General features: G+C 41.9%; 2 protein-coding genes across 2 annotated transcripts; both read left to right on the top strand.

Annotated features, from left to right (window-relative positions):
* The first annotated feature begins 5,136 nt into the window (after nucleotides 1-5,136).
* On the top strand, nucleotides 5,137-11,208 carry tmed10 (transmembrane p24 trafficking protein 10). The gene is made up of 5 exons (XM_069696635.1): nucleotides 5,137-5,380; nucleotides 6,919-7,039; nucleotides 7,613-7,686; nucleotides 9,423-9,549; nucleotides 9,770-11,208. Exons 1-5 carry the CDS (start codon nucleotides 5,201-5,203, stop codon nucleotides 9,889-9,891), a joined length of 624 nt encoding a protein of 207 aa, XP_069552736.1. The 5' UTR covers nucleotides 5,137-5,200; the 3' UTR covers nucleotides 9,892-11,208.
* A 1,473-nt stretch (nucleotides 11,209-12,681) lies between these two features.
* Nucleotides 12,682-14,783, top strand: eif2b2 (eukaryotic translation initiation factor 2B, subunit 2 beta). The gene is made up of 8 exons (XM_069696633.1): nucleotides 12,682-12,966; nucleotides 13,264-13,384; nucleotides 13,462-13,613; nucleotides 13,718-13,881; nucleotides 13,955-14,050; nucleotides 14,137-14,274; nucleotides 14,385-14,451; nucleotides 14,583-14,783. Exons 1-8 carry the CDS (start codon nucleotides 12,795-12,797, stop codon nucleotides 14,738-14,740), a joined length of 1,068 nt encoding a protein of 355 aa, XP_069552734.1. The 5' UTR covers nucleotides 12,682-12,794; the 3' UTR covers nucleotides 14,741-14,783.
* The last annotated feature ends 1,278 nt before the right edge of the window (nucleotides 14,784-16,061 follow it).

Here is a 16,061-nt window from a genome sequence, read left to right as displayed (position 1 = left end):
TTTCCATTGGTTGTTTAAGCAATATAAATTATATTTGTCGGGAAAACACCTGGTCGCTGCATGTTTTTTCTCTCGTCTTTTCCATCTGAAGACAGTAAAGTTACTACGATTGGTGGATTAATGTCATTTCAAATGATCCTCTGTGATAATGTGACTCTTTTGGTGCTGGGATGAATGAAAATTAAGTATCGTTTTTCCATTAATGGCTTTATAAAGAAAGTATTTCATTTGTGCAACATTTGATTGCCCTGCAGTTTGTCATCAAACCGTTCCCATTTTTGCCCTCGACTTGTCATTCTCTAACCTCTCTTGCTCATTTAAAAATGTATCAGTATTTCATTATCTAGGCTTACACTATAGTTGCAAGGCAGGTTGCCTAATGGCTTTACACAGGAAGTGCGTGGGGTGTGTGTTAGGGACATGATCGGTGGAAGACTACCACGGCACAATAAGTAACTAACTCTGACGTTTGAGCCCTTTCAGTGTGGTCACACCCTTTTGTGTAACACTCAGCTAAACATCAGTTCATCTGTTTCCTGTAGCAGACTCAGGCCTGCTCCTACAAAGTTCAATCAGAGACCAATCAAAGGATTAACATATTTGATGCAATTTGATGAACTGAAATTGCAAAACCGGAGCCCATTCTGCCTTATGCACACTTTTAAAAAGCTTGCGTGGAACCAGTTTTCACAGGCTTCTTCTTTTGTCCTCACACTGCTGTTGTATAAGAGCTTAATTCTGACTATCTGTTTTCCTTTGCACTGAAGCAGAACCTCTTTTTCCTCAAAAAAGCTTCTATGTGCGACCATGCAGCGTCTAATAACTCTATCTATTAATACTTCTCCGCTGTGCCCAGGGAGATGGGGTAGCAGCAGAAATAGCAGGTGCCTATTGCTTCTTTTAACATCAGCATCAACAGCAGTAAAATTAGACCACTATGACGCCAACCTGCGTCGGTGCTGCAACCCAGGGGAGGAACAAGGCAGCGTACGCCTAATAGAAAGGGAAGAGGAAAGTGTAAGAGCCAGGCAACGGCAGGAGGAGGAGATGAGAAAGGGATGAGCATATGAGGAGGGAGGGAGACTGACAGAGATCCTTGTCTCGGTGTAATTGTGAACACAGGGATGATGAAACATCGCTTACATGCTACGACGCAGGAGCTCAGTTTGGCTCGGCTCCATAGTCACAGAAACCCCCTTTCTTTTGTTGAAAGAGGATATGAAAGCTTTAAAAATCCTAAAGTCTTCCGCTTATGGCTCGGTCTGTCTGAGTGACAGTGATACCAATATTCAGTAGTGTATTTACAAAGACAACACTCAGTTTTAAAACGGTTCCTGACACGTTTGTTCCCTTGTTTTACTGTCATGAGTGCAGTGGTGCAAAGTAACTAAGTACATTTACTCAAGTAAAGAATAATTTTGAAATAATTGTACTTTATTTGAGTATTTCCATTTGATGCTACTTTATACTTCCACTCTACCATATTTCAGAGGGAAATCTTGTACTTTAAACTCCACTACATTTATTTGACAGCTTCACTTTCACGTGAAGATTTTACACAATGGATCATTTTTTTTGGACAACCTTTTTGTCTTGTGACGTCTTCACTGACTTTAATCAGTGCGTAGTCAGCGGCACATTTCAAATGTCTGAGTTGTGAACTGCTCCATACTCCATCAATTACTAATTTTTCCCTCTAAACGTCTTACATGTTTTTATTTCAATAAATGCTCAAAGGAGCCAACATATTCCCGAATATCAAAAATTAGAGTAAAAGACCAAAACATGGGAACAGATTTGTTGATCAGGACTTTGTTTTTTCTTCTTTCCTCTCCCAGTAATCATCTGATGACCACTCAGCTTTATCTACTGTCCCTGTTTTTAAAACTGGATTTAAAGTAGTTCAAACTAACTCCACTTGCAGAAGCTACAACAGTAACATGGCGCTGACACCTGTATTTCATAATCTATTGATGTCATATATAATAATCTGTCAACCAGGCACCAATCCAGTCTTCCCACTGCAATACTCTTACTACATTTTGCTGCTCATACTTCTGTATTTTTACACTGTTGTTGTGGTACTTTTACTTAAGTAAAGGATCTGATTACTTCTGACACCATTGCATGAGCTCCAACAGAAGGACTCCATCTGACACAATGTAAATTTGTCATAATATTAAGTTTCTATGACACGGCCTGTGTATGACAAATAACATTTAACTTTAAACTCAGTCTGTGCTGTTATCTGTGTGTCTCTGCTCTTTGTTGGTACTTTCAGTGTACAGAAGTGATAACAAGCATAACTCATACAGTGACAGCACGTTAGCTGAAGGGTGTGTAGACACTTGCGTCAGCAGGAATGCTCTTTTAAGGAAGTTTTATGCTCTGTGAAGTCATGCTGACATTCTAAAACAGTGGTAATAAAAAGGACAGTCAGCAAGATTATTGAAGACATTTCCAAGTGATTTACAGGCTGCATCTCACTCCTTTAAATATTTAATCTGTAATAAACATGTCCCCATATGTACTTCAGGATCGGAATTAACTGAGAAATGGTTACAAACAGACCAATGCAGTTTAAACATATAAAAATGTAGATTATTCAGGTGGATGAATAAAAGGTTTTCTTGTCTAAAATCACAGCAACAGGGAGGTTTGCCTGACATGCTATTCTTAGAGTTTATTTGACGCACTAAGCTACAATACTGGAGGGATTTCTCTATCCAATAATTATTGTTCACCTAGTGCCAGACTCCCCACACTGCAGCATGTCCTCGTCTCGTCTCTTGGGATCAGTAACAAGGATGTTTCCCTGGAAACCGGACAGCTCTGTCGTATATAATTGGGTAATCCCTGAGCTGCTGACAGAAAAATAATAGCTTTTGGGATTTTCAAAATACCCCAGCCAACACTGCTATGTCTGTTTTGTGATCCGGATTTACCAATCATATGCTGTAAGGATAATGATGCAATTACAGTAATATCAAATACATTTTTAGTGAAAATCTTTAGATATCAATAATGTAATCGTGAACAGTTAAGAAAATATGTGGTGTGATAGAAGTCACCAAATCCTTTCTAAGATTATTTCTGTGGTAAAGTAAGTGAAAGCTCCAGCTCCGTCTGCTGTGGTTCTCACTACCTTGATCTGACACGATTGCACAAGCCTTCCCACACTCTGCCACTTACAATAGCCTCAGGAATATGGCCATTTTAACCCACCAGGGGTCCCAGTTTAAAAGTATTCTGTAGTGTACTCCTATTACACCTTTCTGAAAATGATGGTAGCCTCAAGTTTCACAGTAGTATAAGTGGTTTTGTAGAAAAATCTGCTAGTGTGCTTCCTTAAACTAGGGGAACATCTTGGTTCCAGGTGACTGACTGAAACTGTAAAGATCCTGAAATGTATTGAAGTGAGAGTCTGTGGCTTAAATGAAGCTAGGCGAAGTCCCGAACTCACCTGCTGTCGGGGTAGTTCATGTATGATCAGGAACCATGTCCATTCTGCACAAAGTTTTAAACACATCTTGTGTATTTCCAGCCTCATTAGAAAGCGGACAACTTCTCTATAATGTGTCGTTCCATTGAACCTCTGGTCACTTTACTGTAGGTTGTGATGCTTGGCTGCATCTGGTGATGGGATGCACTTGTGCGAATGAAGAGTGACCTTGATCTATTCATAATTATCTATTTAGTCTTCTTTTTAAAGTCTTGTACTGTCAGACTGTCAACATGAGATCAGGTTATTATTGTGCCCAGGAAAGTGAAAATTAATTCAGAACATCTCACACAAGTACTGAATGAGTGTAATTTTAAGTACTTGTACTTTACCTGAGGATTCCCATTTTCTGGTGCTTACACTTTTTACTCCACAGCTTTATTTTGTTAAGATAGACATTATTTAGTAGATTCTGATCAATAAATAATATAACATTTAATTTACTTTTGGTACAATAAGTATACTTCGATGCTAATACTTCTGCACCTTTTGGTAGAAGTTTTTAATTTGTGATTTTTTTTTCTTGCAACAGAAAAAAATCATTTCTGCACAGTTCTATAAATTATTTCCCTTATTAGTAGTAGGACAGAGTTTTACTTTATGTACGCTAATGTCTCAACTTTTAAAATGTTTTTGCAGCAGCTGCCGCACAGTGCAAACAATCTCAAGCTCAAATATATATATAGATCTATACTGTACTGTATATACTGTGCATTTTATATTTTATATTTTATATTTTTTACTGCTATTTTACTGCTATTTTATTGCTTTTCTATTATTCTATTATTATCTTATTGCTTCTGTATGCTGCTGTAGCGAAAAAATTTCCCCACGGGGATTAATAAAGTAATTACCTAACCTAACCTAACCTAAATACACCTCGTGTAAACACTCCATCCCACACAAAACTACTGCCATGAGTACAACATGGTACTCAACGTAACAGAGTTGGCAAAGCTTAAAGGTCCAATTATGAGCTTTCCAAGTTTTCAACTGCATCTGACCAGGTTCTTCAGAAACGTTAATGAGCTTAATTTTGCTGCTGATACTTAGGCTTTATGCAGGCTACTTTTAGCATGTTTCATGCAGGATTTAGGTTAGGTTAGGTTAGGTTAGGTAGTTACTTTATTAATCCCCGAGGGGACTTTTTTTTTCTCGCTACAGCAGCATACAGAAGCAACAAGATAATAATAGAACAATAGAAAGCAATAAAATAGCAGTAAAATTATAAAATATAAATATAAAATGCACAGTGTATACAGTACAGTATATATCTATATATATTATATACAAACAACCAAAAAACACAGTCAACAGTGTTATTTTGCCAGAGGTGAGTTATTGTACAGTCTTATTGCGGTCGGCAGGAATGATCTCCTGTATCAGGAATGATCTCCTGTATCTGTCCTTTTGCTTGTTATTGAGTATTTTTTTATTTTACACTGCTGTATCGGTACTTTTATTTAATTAGCGGGCATGAATACTTCTCCCACCACCTTGCTGCCCACGCAGGCTCATCCAAACACACACCGCACCCCTCACAGAAGTTGGGTCAGCAGTTTGAGTGCAGTTCCGCCTCCAGGACAGTAGGGGGCAAGCGCCGGTTGTGCGAGCTCCGGACGTCGGCGTTAAAAAAGCTGGATCGGCTGGCACGGGCTGGTTGGTCGGTCGGTCGGTCGGTCGGTTTGACGGTTCGCCATGGCTCGGGTCGCTGCGCTGCTGCTGCTGCTACCGCTGCTCATCGAGTCGGTGTTTTCAATCTCCTTCTTTTTACCGGTGAACTCCAGAAAGTGTTTACGGGAGGAGATCCACAAAGACGTGCTCGTCACGGGGGAGTACGAAATAAGCGAGCAGGCGAACACCAAAACTAATCTGAAGGTGAGCGCGAACCTTTCTACCGGAACCGACATCGAAAATGGCTTTTTATTATTTTTTTTATTTTAAAACGTCTATATTTAAATCCGGTTACAAGTAAAAAAGAAAATAGTTTGTGCTTAAATACAGGACGGGAGTGTGTTGTTAGCACCGCAGCTAACCTTTAGGCCCCTCCTCCTCGTCTTCCTCTCTCTCTCTCTCTCTCTCTCTCTCTCTCTCTCTCTCTCTCTCTCTCTCTCTCTCTCTCTCTCTCTCTCTCTCTCTCTCTCTCTCTCTCTCTCTCTCTCTCTCTCTCTCTCTCTCTCTCTCTCTCTCTCTCTCTCTCTCTCTCTCTCTCTCTCTCTCTCTCTCTCTCTCTCTCTCTCTCTCTCTCTCTCTCTCTCTCTCTCTCTCTCTCTCTCTCTCTCTCTCTCTCTCTCTCTCTCTCTCTCTCTCTCTCTCTCTCTCTCTCTCTCTCTCTCTCTCTCTCTCTCTCTCTCTCTCTCTCTCTCTCTCTCTCTCTCTCTCTCTCTCTCTCTCTCTCTCTCTCTCTCTCTCTCTCTCTCTCTCTCTCTCTCTCTCTCTCTCTCTCTCTCTCTCTCTCTCTCTCTCTCTCTCTCTCTCTCTCTCTCTCTCTCTCTCTCTCTCTCTCTCTCTCTCTCTCTCTCTCTCTCTCCTGGTTGGAGGAGCTAAATATTAGCCACCCGGCTAACGGTCGTTGCAGTCGATATATTATGACGTAATTTGCCTTTTTAAATTTTATTTTATTTTTTTAACATGTGTTAAAACTACTCGGGACACTAGTGAGTTGCTCACTGCGTGCGTTTTGTGTTACAATTACGGGTTATAGGGTTAAGATGAACCGGGGTAATCCCGCCGGTGTCATCGGGACACGTCAGTCTTACGAGTCAGCTGGCAGACTCGAGCCGCTGACATGTCAACGAAAGCTGCTTTATATTGTGCAGATAAATGTCATAATTATAAGAACTGTTGGATTGTATAATGTTAATTCTCAATTTTGGTTTTTTTTCCGTGTCTAAAATCTCCCCAAAAAATGACACAAATTATGAAAACGTCAAACCCAGTTCTCCACAACCTCAGCTGACATTATTTTATTGCTTTATTTTATGCAACTTACTTCCCTGAGTTTAGCTTCTTATTTGGCATTTAAGGGGAAACATTTTTTTTGTTGTAAACTCGATTTGCATTTCCGAGCTATTGGGTTTCTTCTGTTTTACTGCAAGCTGTAAAAGTGTCAGAGATTTTTAGATAAATCCTGAAACAACTTGCATTTTCACAAGTAGAATAAAAGTTTGACTTACTCAAAAGTGCATTTCCAGACAAGAGTTTGAGGATCTAATAAATCAGAATCTGTGAATCGGAAGCCAACTTCAGCAACGTGATTTAATAGAAATAAAAACAGCAATTACTGGTATTTAAAATGCTGAAACCAGAAAATACTGTATTTTATATATTCCCCTCAAAAATGGCATAAAATCACTGACTTGTTACTTGATTTTCTGCCAGCTCTTAAATATTTGTACTATGATTTAACCCTGTAGATCACAGACTCCTCCAGCCACACTCTCTACTCCAAGGAAGATGCAACGAAAGGAAAGTTTGCATTCACTACAGAGGACTATGACATGTTTGAGGTTTGCTTTGAGAGCAAATCGCCCATGGGTAAGTGTCAACTCCCGAAATCAGGCACAAAATTATGAATTGCTTCAAGACACTTTCTCACGTTCGTCTTTTGGTTTTACCGGCACGCATCCACGCGTTCTGCTACAGATGTTTGCTGGTTTTCACACATGCAGCTAGATTTATGTCTTCGCACAGGAACAAGGATGTCGGGTGTCGGATTTTAGGATAAACATTTTATTAGACTTTCTTTTACAATTAAAATCTAGTGACACCCCTCATTTTTGTATATATTGTTGTTGGTGCACTACACAAATACATTTAGATTGATTTAAAGAAGCAAATTTATAGAAATGAACCATGTGTCACGTTTTGTGTATTGATTTACATTTGTAGTAGTAGTAGTAGCAGCAGCGAGATTACTTAAGAAAAAAATGGGGGGGGGGGATCGATTGAGCAGTGACAGGAAAAAGGTTTTCCGTTGACAAATGAATGAAGGTTTTTAGCTTTTCTGGAAATATATTTGGATACCATAGCATTGTAAGCAATCACGATTTTAAATGTTCTACTCCACTTCATTGTATAAATTGCTAAACTCTGCGCTCTTTGAATCAGGAACTGGAAGAGTGCCTGACCAGCTGGTCAATCTGGACATGAAGCACGGTGTTGAGGCCAAAAACTACGAAGAGGTGGGTGTCGAAGTCTGAATTGTTTGATTTTATCGAGTGATGCAGATGCTGTAAATATATGGTGTCTGGTGGATGTAGGACACTGGTCTTGCAGCAGGGATTTCACTATATTCACTATACTGGTTTGAAAACTTTGAAAGGCACAGGTTCATTTCTTGTGTGATGGAAGTGTTAGATGGTACTCAAGTATCCTAAATACAACAATTTTGGAGAAACTTCCGAATGTCCCACTTGGTTAAATGTACTAGTTCACCTCTGGTCAGTTTAATCGCTCTCATTAACCAAGCTATGTTTTATTAGATAGAGTCAAGAGATGCAAAAGACATACAAACCATGTCCTGAATGTGTTGCGCAACTGAAATAATCGAGGTCACGTTCAAATATAAATGAGGTCAAGTGACGATTTACTTTTGTAAACTGCGTGTTCTTTATCGCACCAATGTGGATACTTTTAGTCATCATTGTTGAAACGCAATAATGACGCCAAGGACTCCCAGCATAGAAAATATCCGAATGTGTTGCCTCCACATCATTCACTGTTTTCCTATATCGGGGCATTTCATTGTGCATCATCACATTAGTTAATAGTCCTTCTGAGAATGGATTAACACTTACAGTGGCTGCCTCAGGCAACTCTTGATAATACGTATAGAAGTGATAAAACCCAGCGAACTGAGAATCACTTCACCTCCTCCCCGCCCACCCACACACGCTGCGCACGAACATTACGTGCTGTTCTGCTGAGTGTGTCAGTGGTTGTTCAAGTGGGCATTCCTGTCTGTGGGCAGGAGGGTGGTGCTTAAATAGCACATGTATTCACCTGCGTAGACAAATGCGTAACTTAGAACAAATTTGCATGCTGGAAAGATTTCCTCCCTCTTACACAATGCTTCACAGTGTGAACTTGGCAGATGCACGCTGTAGTATCTTCAATGTCTTTCTTTGTTTGTTTGATGCTTTGGTATTTTTGCTATTCAAGCTCCCAATGGGCTGACTGCCTATGTCTGGGCCTGCTGAACAATTTAAGGCTGCAGTTTGGTTCATTTGATCCAGATAAAGGAGACGGAGCGACGCCTTGTTGTTGTTGTTTAGTTTTGGTCCTATTAGGATTCAGGCATATTCATGACAAACGATCCAGAAGATGAAAAACATAAACGTCATGGGCTGACAGTTAACCTACTTATCAGACAGTTTTACGGACCCGTCGGTTGTATTGAACATTACACAGACCACAGAGTTCATTCTTGTGGCGTCATGTTGTGCTAAAAGAACACCGAAAAATAGTTGTTTTGTTCATCATCATGTTCCATTGTGTTCCATCATGAATAAAATAACACTAGACTGGTACATATTGCTCTAGAAAGTGTCCCGCACCAAAGCATTAGGTAAAACGGCCAGTGTCATCATCTGCTGTGAAACCTGTACACGTCATGCATGTCGCATAACCCTGCGGTGGGTCCATTTTGTGTGTTCACCGCAGACCAACCACAGCAGATCCGCCGTCTCAGGTGCAGCTGTTTAGTTCACACCAGAGTTCAAATGGCAGATTTCTCACCAGCCTGAGAGAACAGGAATGCACCGTTTAAACACATCACAGCTACACGCAGCCTAAGAGCGACACCTGCTGGACAAACGCGTTAACAACGCCGCTTCAAGAGCACCATTACGTTTCCTACCGTTTGTTTCTCGGGCGTCGTTCCTCAAAGTTTTCATCAGTCTCTGTTTCGCGCCTCCAGATTGCCAAGGTGGAGAAGCTGAAGCCTCTCGAGGTTGAGCTGAGGCGACTGGAAGACTTGTCGGAGTCCATCGTGAATGACTTTGCTTATATGAAGAAGAGAGAAGAGGAGATGCGGGACACCAATGGTAAAACAACACGGCGCATACAGTACACGACCACAAGGAATGGACAATTGATGTCTCCAATGGCCAACTCTCACTGAATGTACATGCTTTACTGTTTTCCCGAAGAAACGTCTAAAAGGAATAGGAGCAAAGTTGTCTGCACTGTATAAACAAAAAGTCTTGATCACTGTCCAGTAGCATGATCGCCCATCCTTTTTTTTTTTTCCTCTCCACCCTGCAGAGTCCACCAACACGCGCGTGCTGTACTTCAGCATATTCTCCATGTGTTGTCTCATTGGGCTGGCCACATGGCAGGTCTTCTACTTGCGACGCTTCTTCAAGGCGAAGAAGCTGATCGAGTAGAGCGACTCACAGGCTCCTTACCTCCGAGGGCAAGCTGCCAGCCGGTCAGCCAACACATCCCAACATCCACTCTCTTTGGACTAGCTTCAGCAAACAGCAGCAGGTGGGGTTGAGGGGCTCAAAATCTAGTTTTCAAGGCTGAGAGAAAGAGTACCGAGGTCGTCCTCTGAAAAAATAAAAAGATTCACCTGCTTATTTAGTGGTTTGAAACATGAAAAGCGCTGTAGGGAGAAATGCACCGAGACACGCGAGGCGCATGTTTCCGTTCTCCACGTTTCTGTCTGCACTGTTTTGACTGTTGCAGCTTACTGAATAAGAACTTGTTCCTTCAATCAGTTGAACAGTGATGTTTGATTTTTGAGCTGGGTGTGCATGGATGTGCCACGAGCGAATGTCCTTTGCCCTTCTGTTCATACACACATTCTTTGCCATGCCAAGTAAAACTAGATCCTTGGTGCCCTTTTATCAAGCGAAGGCTCCTTGAAAACGTGGTTTGTTGTTACTTTGAGACAATTGGCAACCACTGAACATCTGTGTTTTGTCACTTAATTTGCATACATGTTTGGTAGCTAAATTTAACCGTGTCTTTAGTTTGTTTTCATACTGTACTTGCCTCTTAGTTGCATCTACTGGTATAATTTTTTTGGGGGGTGGGAGGGCGGAGGGTGGGGGGGGGTTGTCTGAGTAATATTCTCTTAAGTTGTAAATTAGGTCACATCTATGAGCTCTTGCACATTCTAGTTATGTTTTTGGAACATTAGTGTCACCAATCAAAACTCGCCAAGAACCAAAAAAACCTTGTTTTTAGGAGGGAATCAGTAACATCGGCTCTTCACGGCTCTGAATGAAACACACACCTGATTTCTACGATACAGTTCAAATCTATTTGTCACAGTGCATCAGACGGAGGTTTTGACAATGTGAGACTATCCAGAATTTTTCTGAAATTTTCTATCAGCCATACGCCCTTTTTCTCTACAATGGTGAATTTAATTATCGTCTTGAAATCATCAAAATATCACTTCCCAATTACAGTCCTAACAGATCCATCCAGTGTGCTTCTTTTCATTAAAATGTTTGAGGCTGGGGTTACACGAGGGAGGAGGGGAGGGAGGGAGGGAGGGAGGGGGGGGGGGGTGTCGCGGCTATTCAAGTTATTTTTCACCGGGCTTCATTGAGGCATCTTGTCATGGGTACATTTTTAACAATGAACATGTGCTTTGTGCGCAGTCAATGATTTTTATGTTGACTGAGAAATTTTGTAAATTTGTGTTGGGCTTTTATTCAATAAAATATTGGATGGATTTATTTACATTAGTTATTTTGTAGTCTAACATGTACTTGAAACACTAACAAATTGGTTTTGGAAAACATTATATCTCTACACATATATATATATATATATATATTCACAATATGTTGAGTGCTTTAACATCGCAGCAGGGGAAGCGTTAAAGGTAACAAATACTTTTATCTTTTTCCAAATCGAGGTACATAAAACAACTCCCAGGTTTTGTCTTGGTCAAAATAGCGACCAATAAAACTTCCATAAAATGTCAAACTATAAATTGACTTTCTTTAGATTAGAAGTTCGATGTTCGTTAAGAATTAGTGTCTGTTCAGAACAGTTTTTTTTTTTACCTGCCTGCTGTGGACGGTTACGTGACTACAGCTGTTTACATCTTTGGTGCGTATGAAGAGAGGTTGGGAGTCGATACCTTCATTTGGAAAATGTTTCATCCAAAGCAACTTTCATTACACTCAAACTTTGTCGCACGAAGAGCTGGATGTCGTCAAAGAGTCTTGAGCGCGTTCTCCCACAAAAGCGACCGTCTTCTGGGGCTCGTTACTGTCATCAAAGATCAACAACAGGTTGTGATCTGTTTGTGGAGCTGAGAAATGGTTTGTTGCTCACAAGTGTGACTGCTGGGACAATACAGAGACACCGGGTGTCGATTTCAATTACCGGTTCAATGCGTGATTTGTCTTTCATTTAGATTCAGAGCAGGTTTTGAACATCCTGGAGCGGCCCTCGGAGGACACTTGCAACACTCATCGTCGCCCTCACCGAATGTAAGATAATGCGATCGTAACACTCGACTGTCAGACAGCTACTCCCCACGCACCTTCTCAATTTCAAGCGGAAATCTTTAGATTTGATGGACCATAAAGTGATTTTTATTGAGGGAAATTTCAACGCCCCGGCATGCAACCGTTTCATCAGTACTACTAAATCCTACAAGTAGAAATAAGATCATCACATAGCACCTCAGTTTAAACTAACAAGAGGGAAGAGATCTGTACAGGGATACAGTTTTTAGCACAACACGTGTGGCTCATTTAGATTACCTACAGAAATGAAGAGTATATGTACTCGAATACAATAAGTGCAATTGTGAGGTACTTTGCTTGAGGGTTTCCATTTGTTCCTACTTTCTTCCTCCACTCCATTTATGACTTTTTTTTTTTTACTTTAAAATTTAAGATTTGACACAATGGATAATAGAGCTGACTTTTAAAATCCAATATATTGTTAAAAAAAACAACTATTATTTAATTTCCACCACTTGTCATTTATTGTAAAAAGAAATCTAAAGTGAAATTCTTATCAAAGCCATACTTTACGGTGAGTAAACGCGTCTAATTGTGGTAATCCCCTCAATCACATCTGCTTGTTGCCAACTTTAATATACAGCTTTTTATCAAAATTGCCAACACGCCGCAAAATTGACGCAACGCCTCGTGAAGCGCGCAACCAATCCGATAGACGTGCGTCATTTTCACCCGGACGTACTCCTGAAGTACTTCCTCTTCCAAATATTTGCAGTTGAAATACTGAGTCACCTGGGTCTTACTTGGACAGCATTTCGTTTTTATTTAAAAAAAATAAATAAATAACAACCATGCCGGGGCCATACAAAGAAACGGACCTGACGGAGAGAGTCGAAGCGTTTCTGTCCGACCTAAAGCGCACGGGGAGCGGCACGGGACCTCTGCGGGGCTCGGCGGAGACAGCCCGGGAAACGACGTCCCTGCTCCGCAGGATCACAGCCCAGGCTCGCTGGAGCAGCGCAGGTACTTCAATGCTGCTCAATCACTGCAGCTAAACTCCTGTGAAAGCTGTCAATTCAACGAAGCGAGATAGTAGTTTTAATGTTGTTTAAAAATAATAATAATTTAAAAAAACCTACTTCACCAGCCTTATCATTTCTAGAGGTAAATTTGTCCTAATCCCAGTACAATTTACAAATGTCTCATTCCATTGGTGTAAAGTGTGAATGTAAAATAAAAGCTTTTCCTGTGATTTAGAACAATGACATTAGAAGCGACTTAACAAATGCCTCGCTTCCACTAAAACGTTGTCTTTTGCAGGAGATCTGATGGACATCATCCGTAAAGAGGGCAGGAGGATGATCTCGGCGCAGCCCTCGGAGACCACTGTCGGTAACATGGTCAGACGAGTGCTGAAAATCATCAGAGAGGAATATGCCAGGTGAGGAGAAGGTTTCGAAATCGTTCCCGGTTTCCTCTTTCGAATCCGGATCGGTTCTTGCTTTCTTTTTCCTTCAGATCCCGAGGCAGCAGCGAAGAGGCCGACCAGCAGGAATCTCTCCACAAGCTGCTGACGTCCGGAGGACTCAGCGAAGAGAACTTCAGACAGCACTTCTCTGCGCTCAAAGCCAACGTCATCGAGGCCATCAACGAGCTGCTGACCGAGCTGGGTGAGTTTTATTTGTTTGAAACTCGACAAAAATTCAAACAAAGCGCGTATTATAACCCAACCTCCCCAACCTCCCCAACCTCCCACCACCATTTCATCTTCCAGAGGGAACAACCGACAACATCGCCATGCAGGCGCTGGAGCACATCCACTCCAATGAGGTCATTATGACCATCGGCCGCTCGCGCACCGTCGAGGCCTTCCTCAAAGACGCCGCGCGCAAACGCAAGTTCCACGTCATCGTGGCGGAGTGCGCTCCTTTCTGCCAGGTAGTTCAAACATATGTCTGTGGGAAACCGCGGATAAACGTCGTCGCGTTATTAATTGTTTACCTCCCGCCAGGGGCACGAAATGGCCACCAGTCTCTCAGAAGCCGGCATCGAAACAACCGTGATCGCAGACGCTGCCATATTTGCGGTCATGTCTCGGGTGAATAAGGTATTTAACTTCCGCCGAAGACTGTTAAAGAGAAATCAGTCCCGTCGGCGGATGCGGGTGAACTCGAGCGATCGGTCTGTTCGCAGGTCATCATCGGTACACAGACGGTTCTCGCGAACGGAGGGCTGAGGGCCGTCAACGGGACGCACACCCTGGCCCTGGCAGCCAAGCACCACTCGACGCCTCTGATCGTTTGTGCTCCCATGTTCAAGCTCTCACCTCAGGTAAGAAATCACTCGTCTGACGCGTTGTGGTTGTTGTTTTTTTTACCATCTTTGCCGACAAAAAAAACAAACGATAGTTGAACTTTTGTTGTTGTTGTTGTTGTTCTTAGTTCCCGAATGAAGAGGACACCTTCCATAAGTTCGTCTCCCCGCACGAGGTGCTCCCTTTCACTGAAGGTACACATTTCATACTTCGCAGCCGACCTTCATCTTTGAAATAAGCCTTTATAGCTTTTTTTCGACTCTAAATAAATGATCCTATTTTGCAGAATGATACCAAGTTCTTAGTTTTATCGTTTGCATTTCAGGTGAGATTCTCTCAAAGGTGAACGTGCACTGTCCGGTGTTTGACTATGTCCCGCCGGAGCTCATCACGCTGTTCATCTCCAACATTGGAGGACACGCGCCGTCGTATATCTACCGACTGATGAGCGAACTTTACCACCCAGAGGAACACGAGCTGTAATCAGTGTGAATGACAAATAAATTAAATGGTTGATGCAGCGTCATTCGTGTAGATGTAAGATTATTTCTGCAAGATTAAATATTCGTATCTTAAAATCAAACCTGGGGGAAAAAAAAGGGGAAAAATAAACAGACCTTACAGCACTTTAGAAAGAAAGGGACTTTATTTGAAATGTGTGAAATCATCATTAAGACAGAATAAAGGGCAAACGTCACCACTTTATTCAGCATGAACGATACACCCTAGGAAAAAAACCTATTTTTACTTTTAACGCCACCTGCGGGGCAGCCAAAGTATTTAGCCTGGTTGATAGATTTGCAACAATTTGATCTCTACGTTTACAGCTAATGATAAAACATCTTTAATAAGAAAATGGACTGAAACACTTGAGAATATTCTCTGTTCATACAGCAGATTTCCAACAATCTCCGGTTTATAATCGTGGCTAAAGAATAACACATCTGTGACTGTTACTAACTGTTTTTTACACCCCAATCTTACAAATGTACTACGTTATTATAACTCTGCAAGCATTTAAATTATATTATGGGATAAGTAGCAATAGTAATTCATACAGGTCCCCTTTATATGTTGTGATTCCTTTATTTAAACACTTAAACCAGACAAAAGTCGTCACAACTGACTTTATAAGTTCTTCGTCTCCACCAGCAGGCAGAAATATATTTGGAGATGTAGTTGCAGCTGTCGTCCAGTTGGAGGCGGTGCAGGAGCAGCAGAGCAGCTGGTTTGTGAGTGTTTTTGTTGGGAATAAGAAGACAAAGAGGGGCTCGTGAAGCTGTTGTGTGTGAAGATATAATGGTCGATGCGTGTATTATAAGAGGATTTGAGCAAACGAGTGTAAAAAAAGACTGAGTCCCGCTGTATTACTCAGGCTGCACTACAGCGTCTATTCACAGGCGCGATCCCACTACTGAGCGGCACGGGGGCTTTGACCTGCTCCGTTTCCGACCTGGACCGGTGCACCCCTCCTTAGACGACCTGGTGGTCCCGGGCTCCCCCAGGAGCACCATATCGATACCGAACTTAGTGCGGACACCCGATCGGCATAGTCCGCTGCAGCTCAGAACTCCTGAGCTCAAACGGTCCGCCAGCCTCAGCCTCCCGGTAGCTTGGATTACAGGCGCGCGCCACCGCACCCGGCGAGGAACAGACTCACCGGCAGGGCTTTTAAATGTGACTGCGGTGACGTCACCGGGACGCACGGCTGCAGCGACATCCAGCGGTCGAGAGTAAAACTGCAGCTTGGGGTGAGGACTGGATATTTTTCGCCGATTAAACTTTACGATATCTGATTCAATCT

This window comes from Brachyistius frenatus, unplaced genomic scaffold (assembly GCF_029030835.1).
Source record: "Brachyistius frenatus isolate BFR_SWC_R1_liver_20210118 unplaced genomic scaffold, ASM2903083v1 Contig_21, whole genome shotgun sequence".
Classification (NCBI taxonomy): Eukaryota; Metazoa; Chordata; class Actinopteri; family Embiotocidae; genus Brachyistius; species Brachyistius frenatus.
This window is presented reverse-complemented; position numbering and strand designations above follow the sequence as displayed.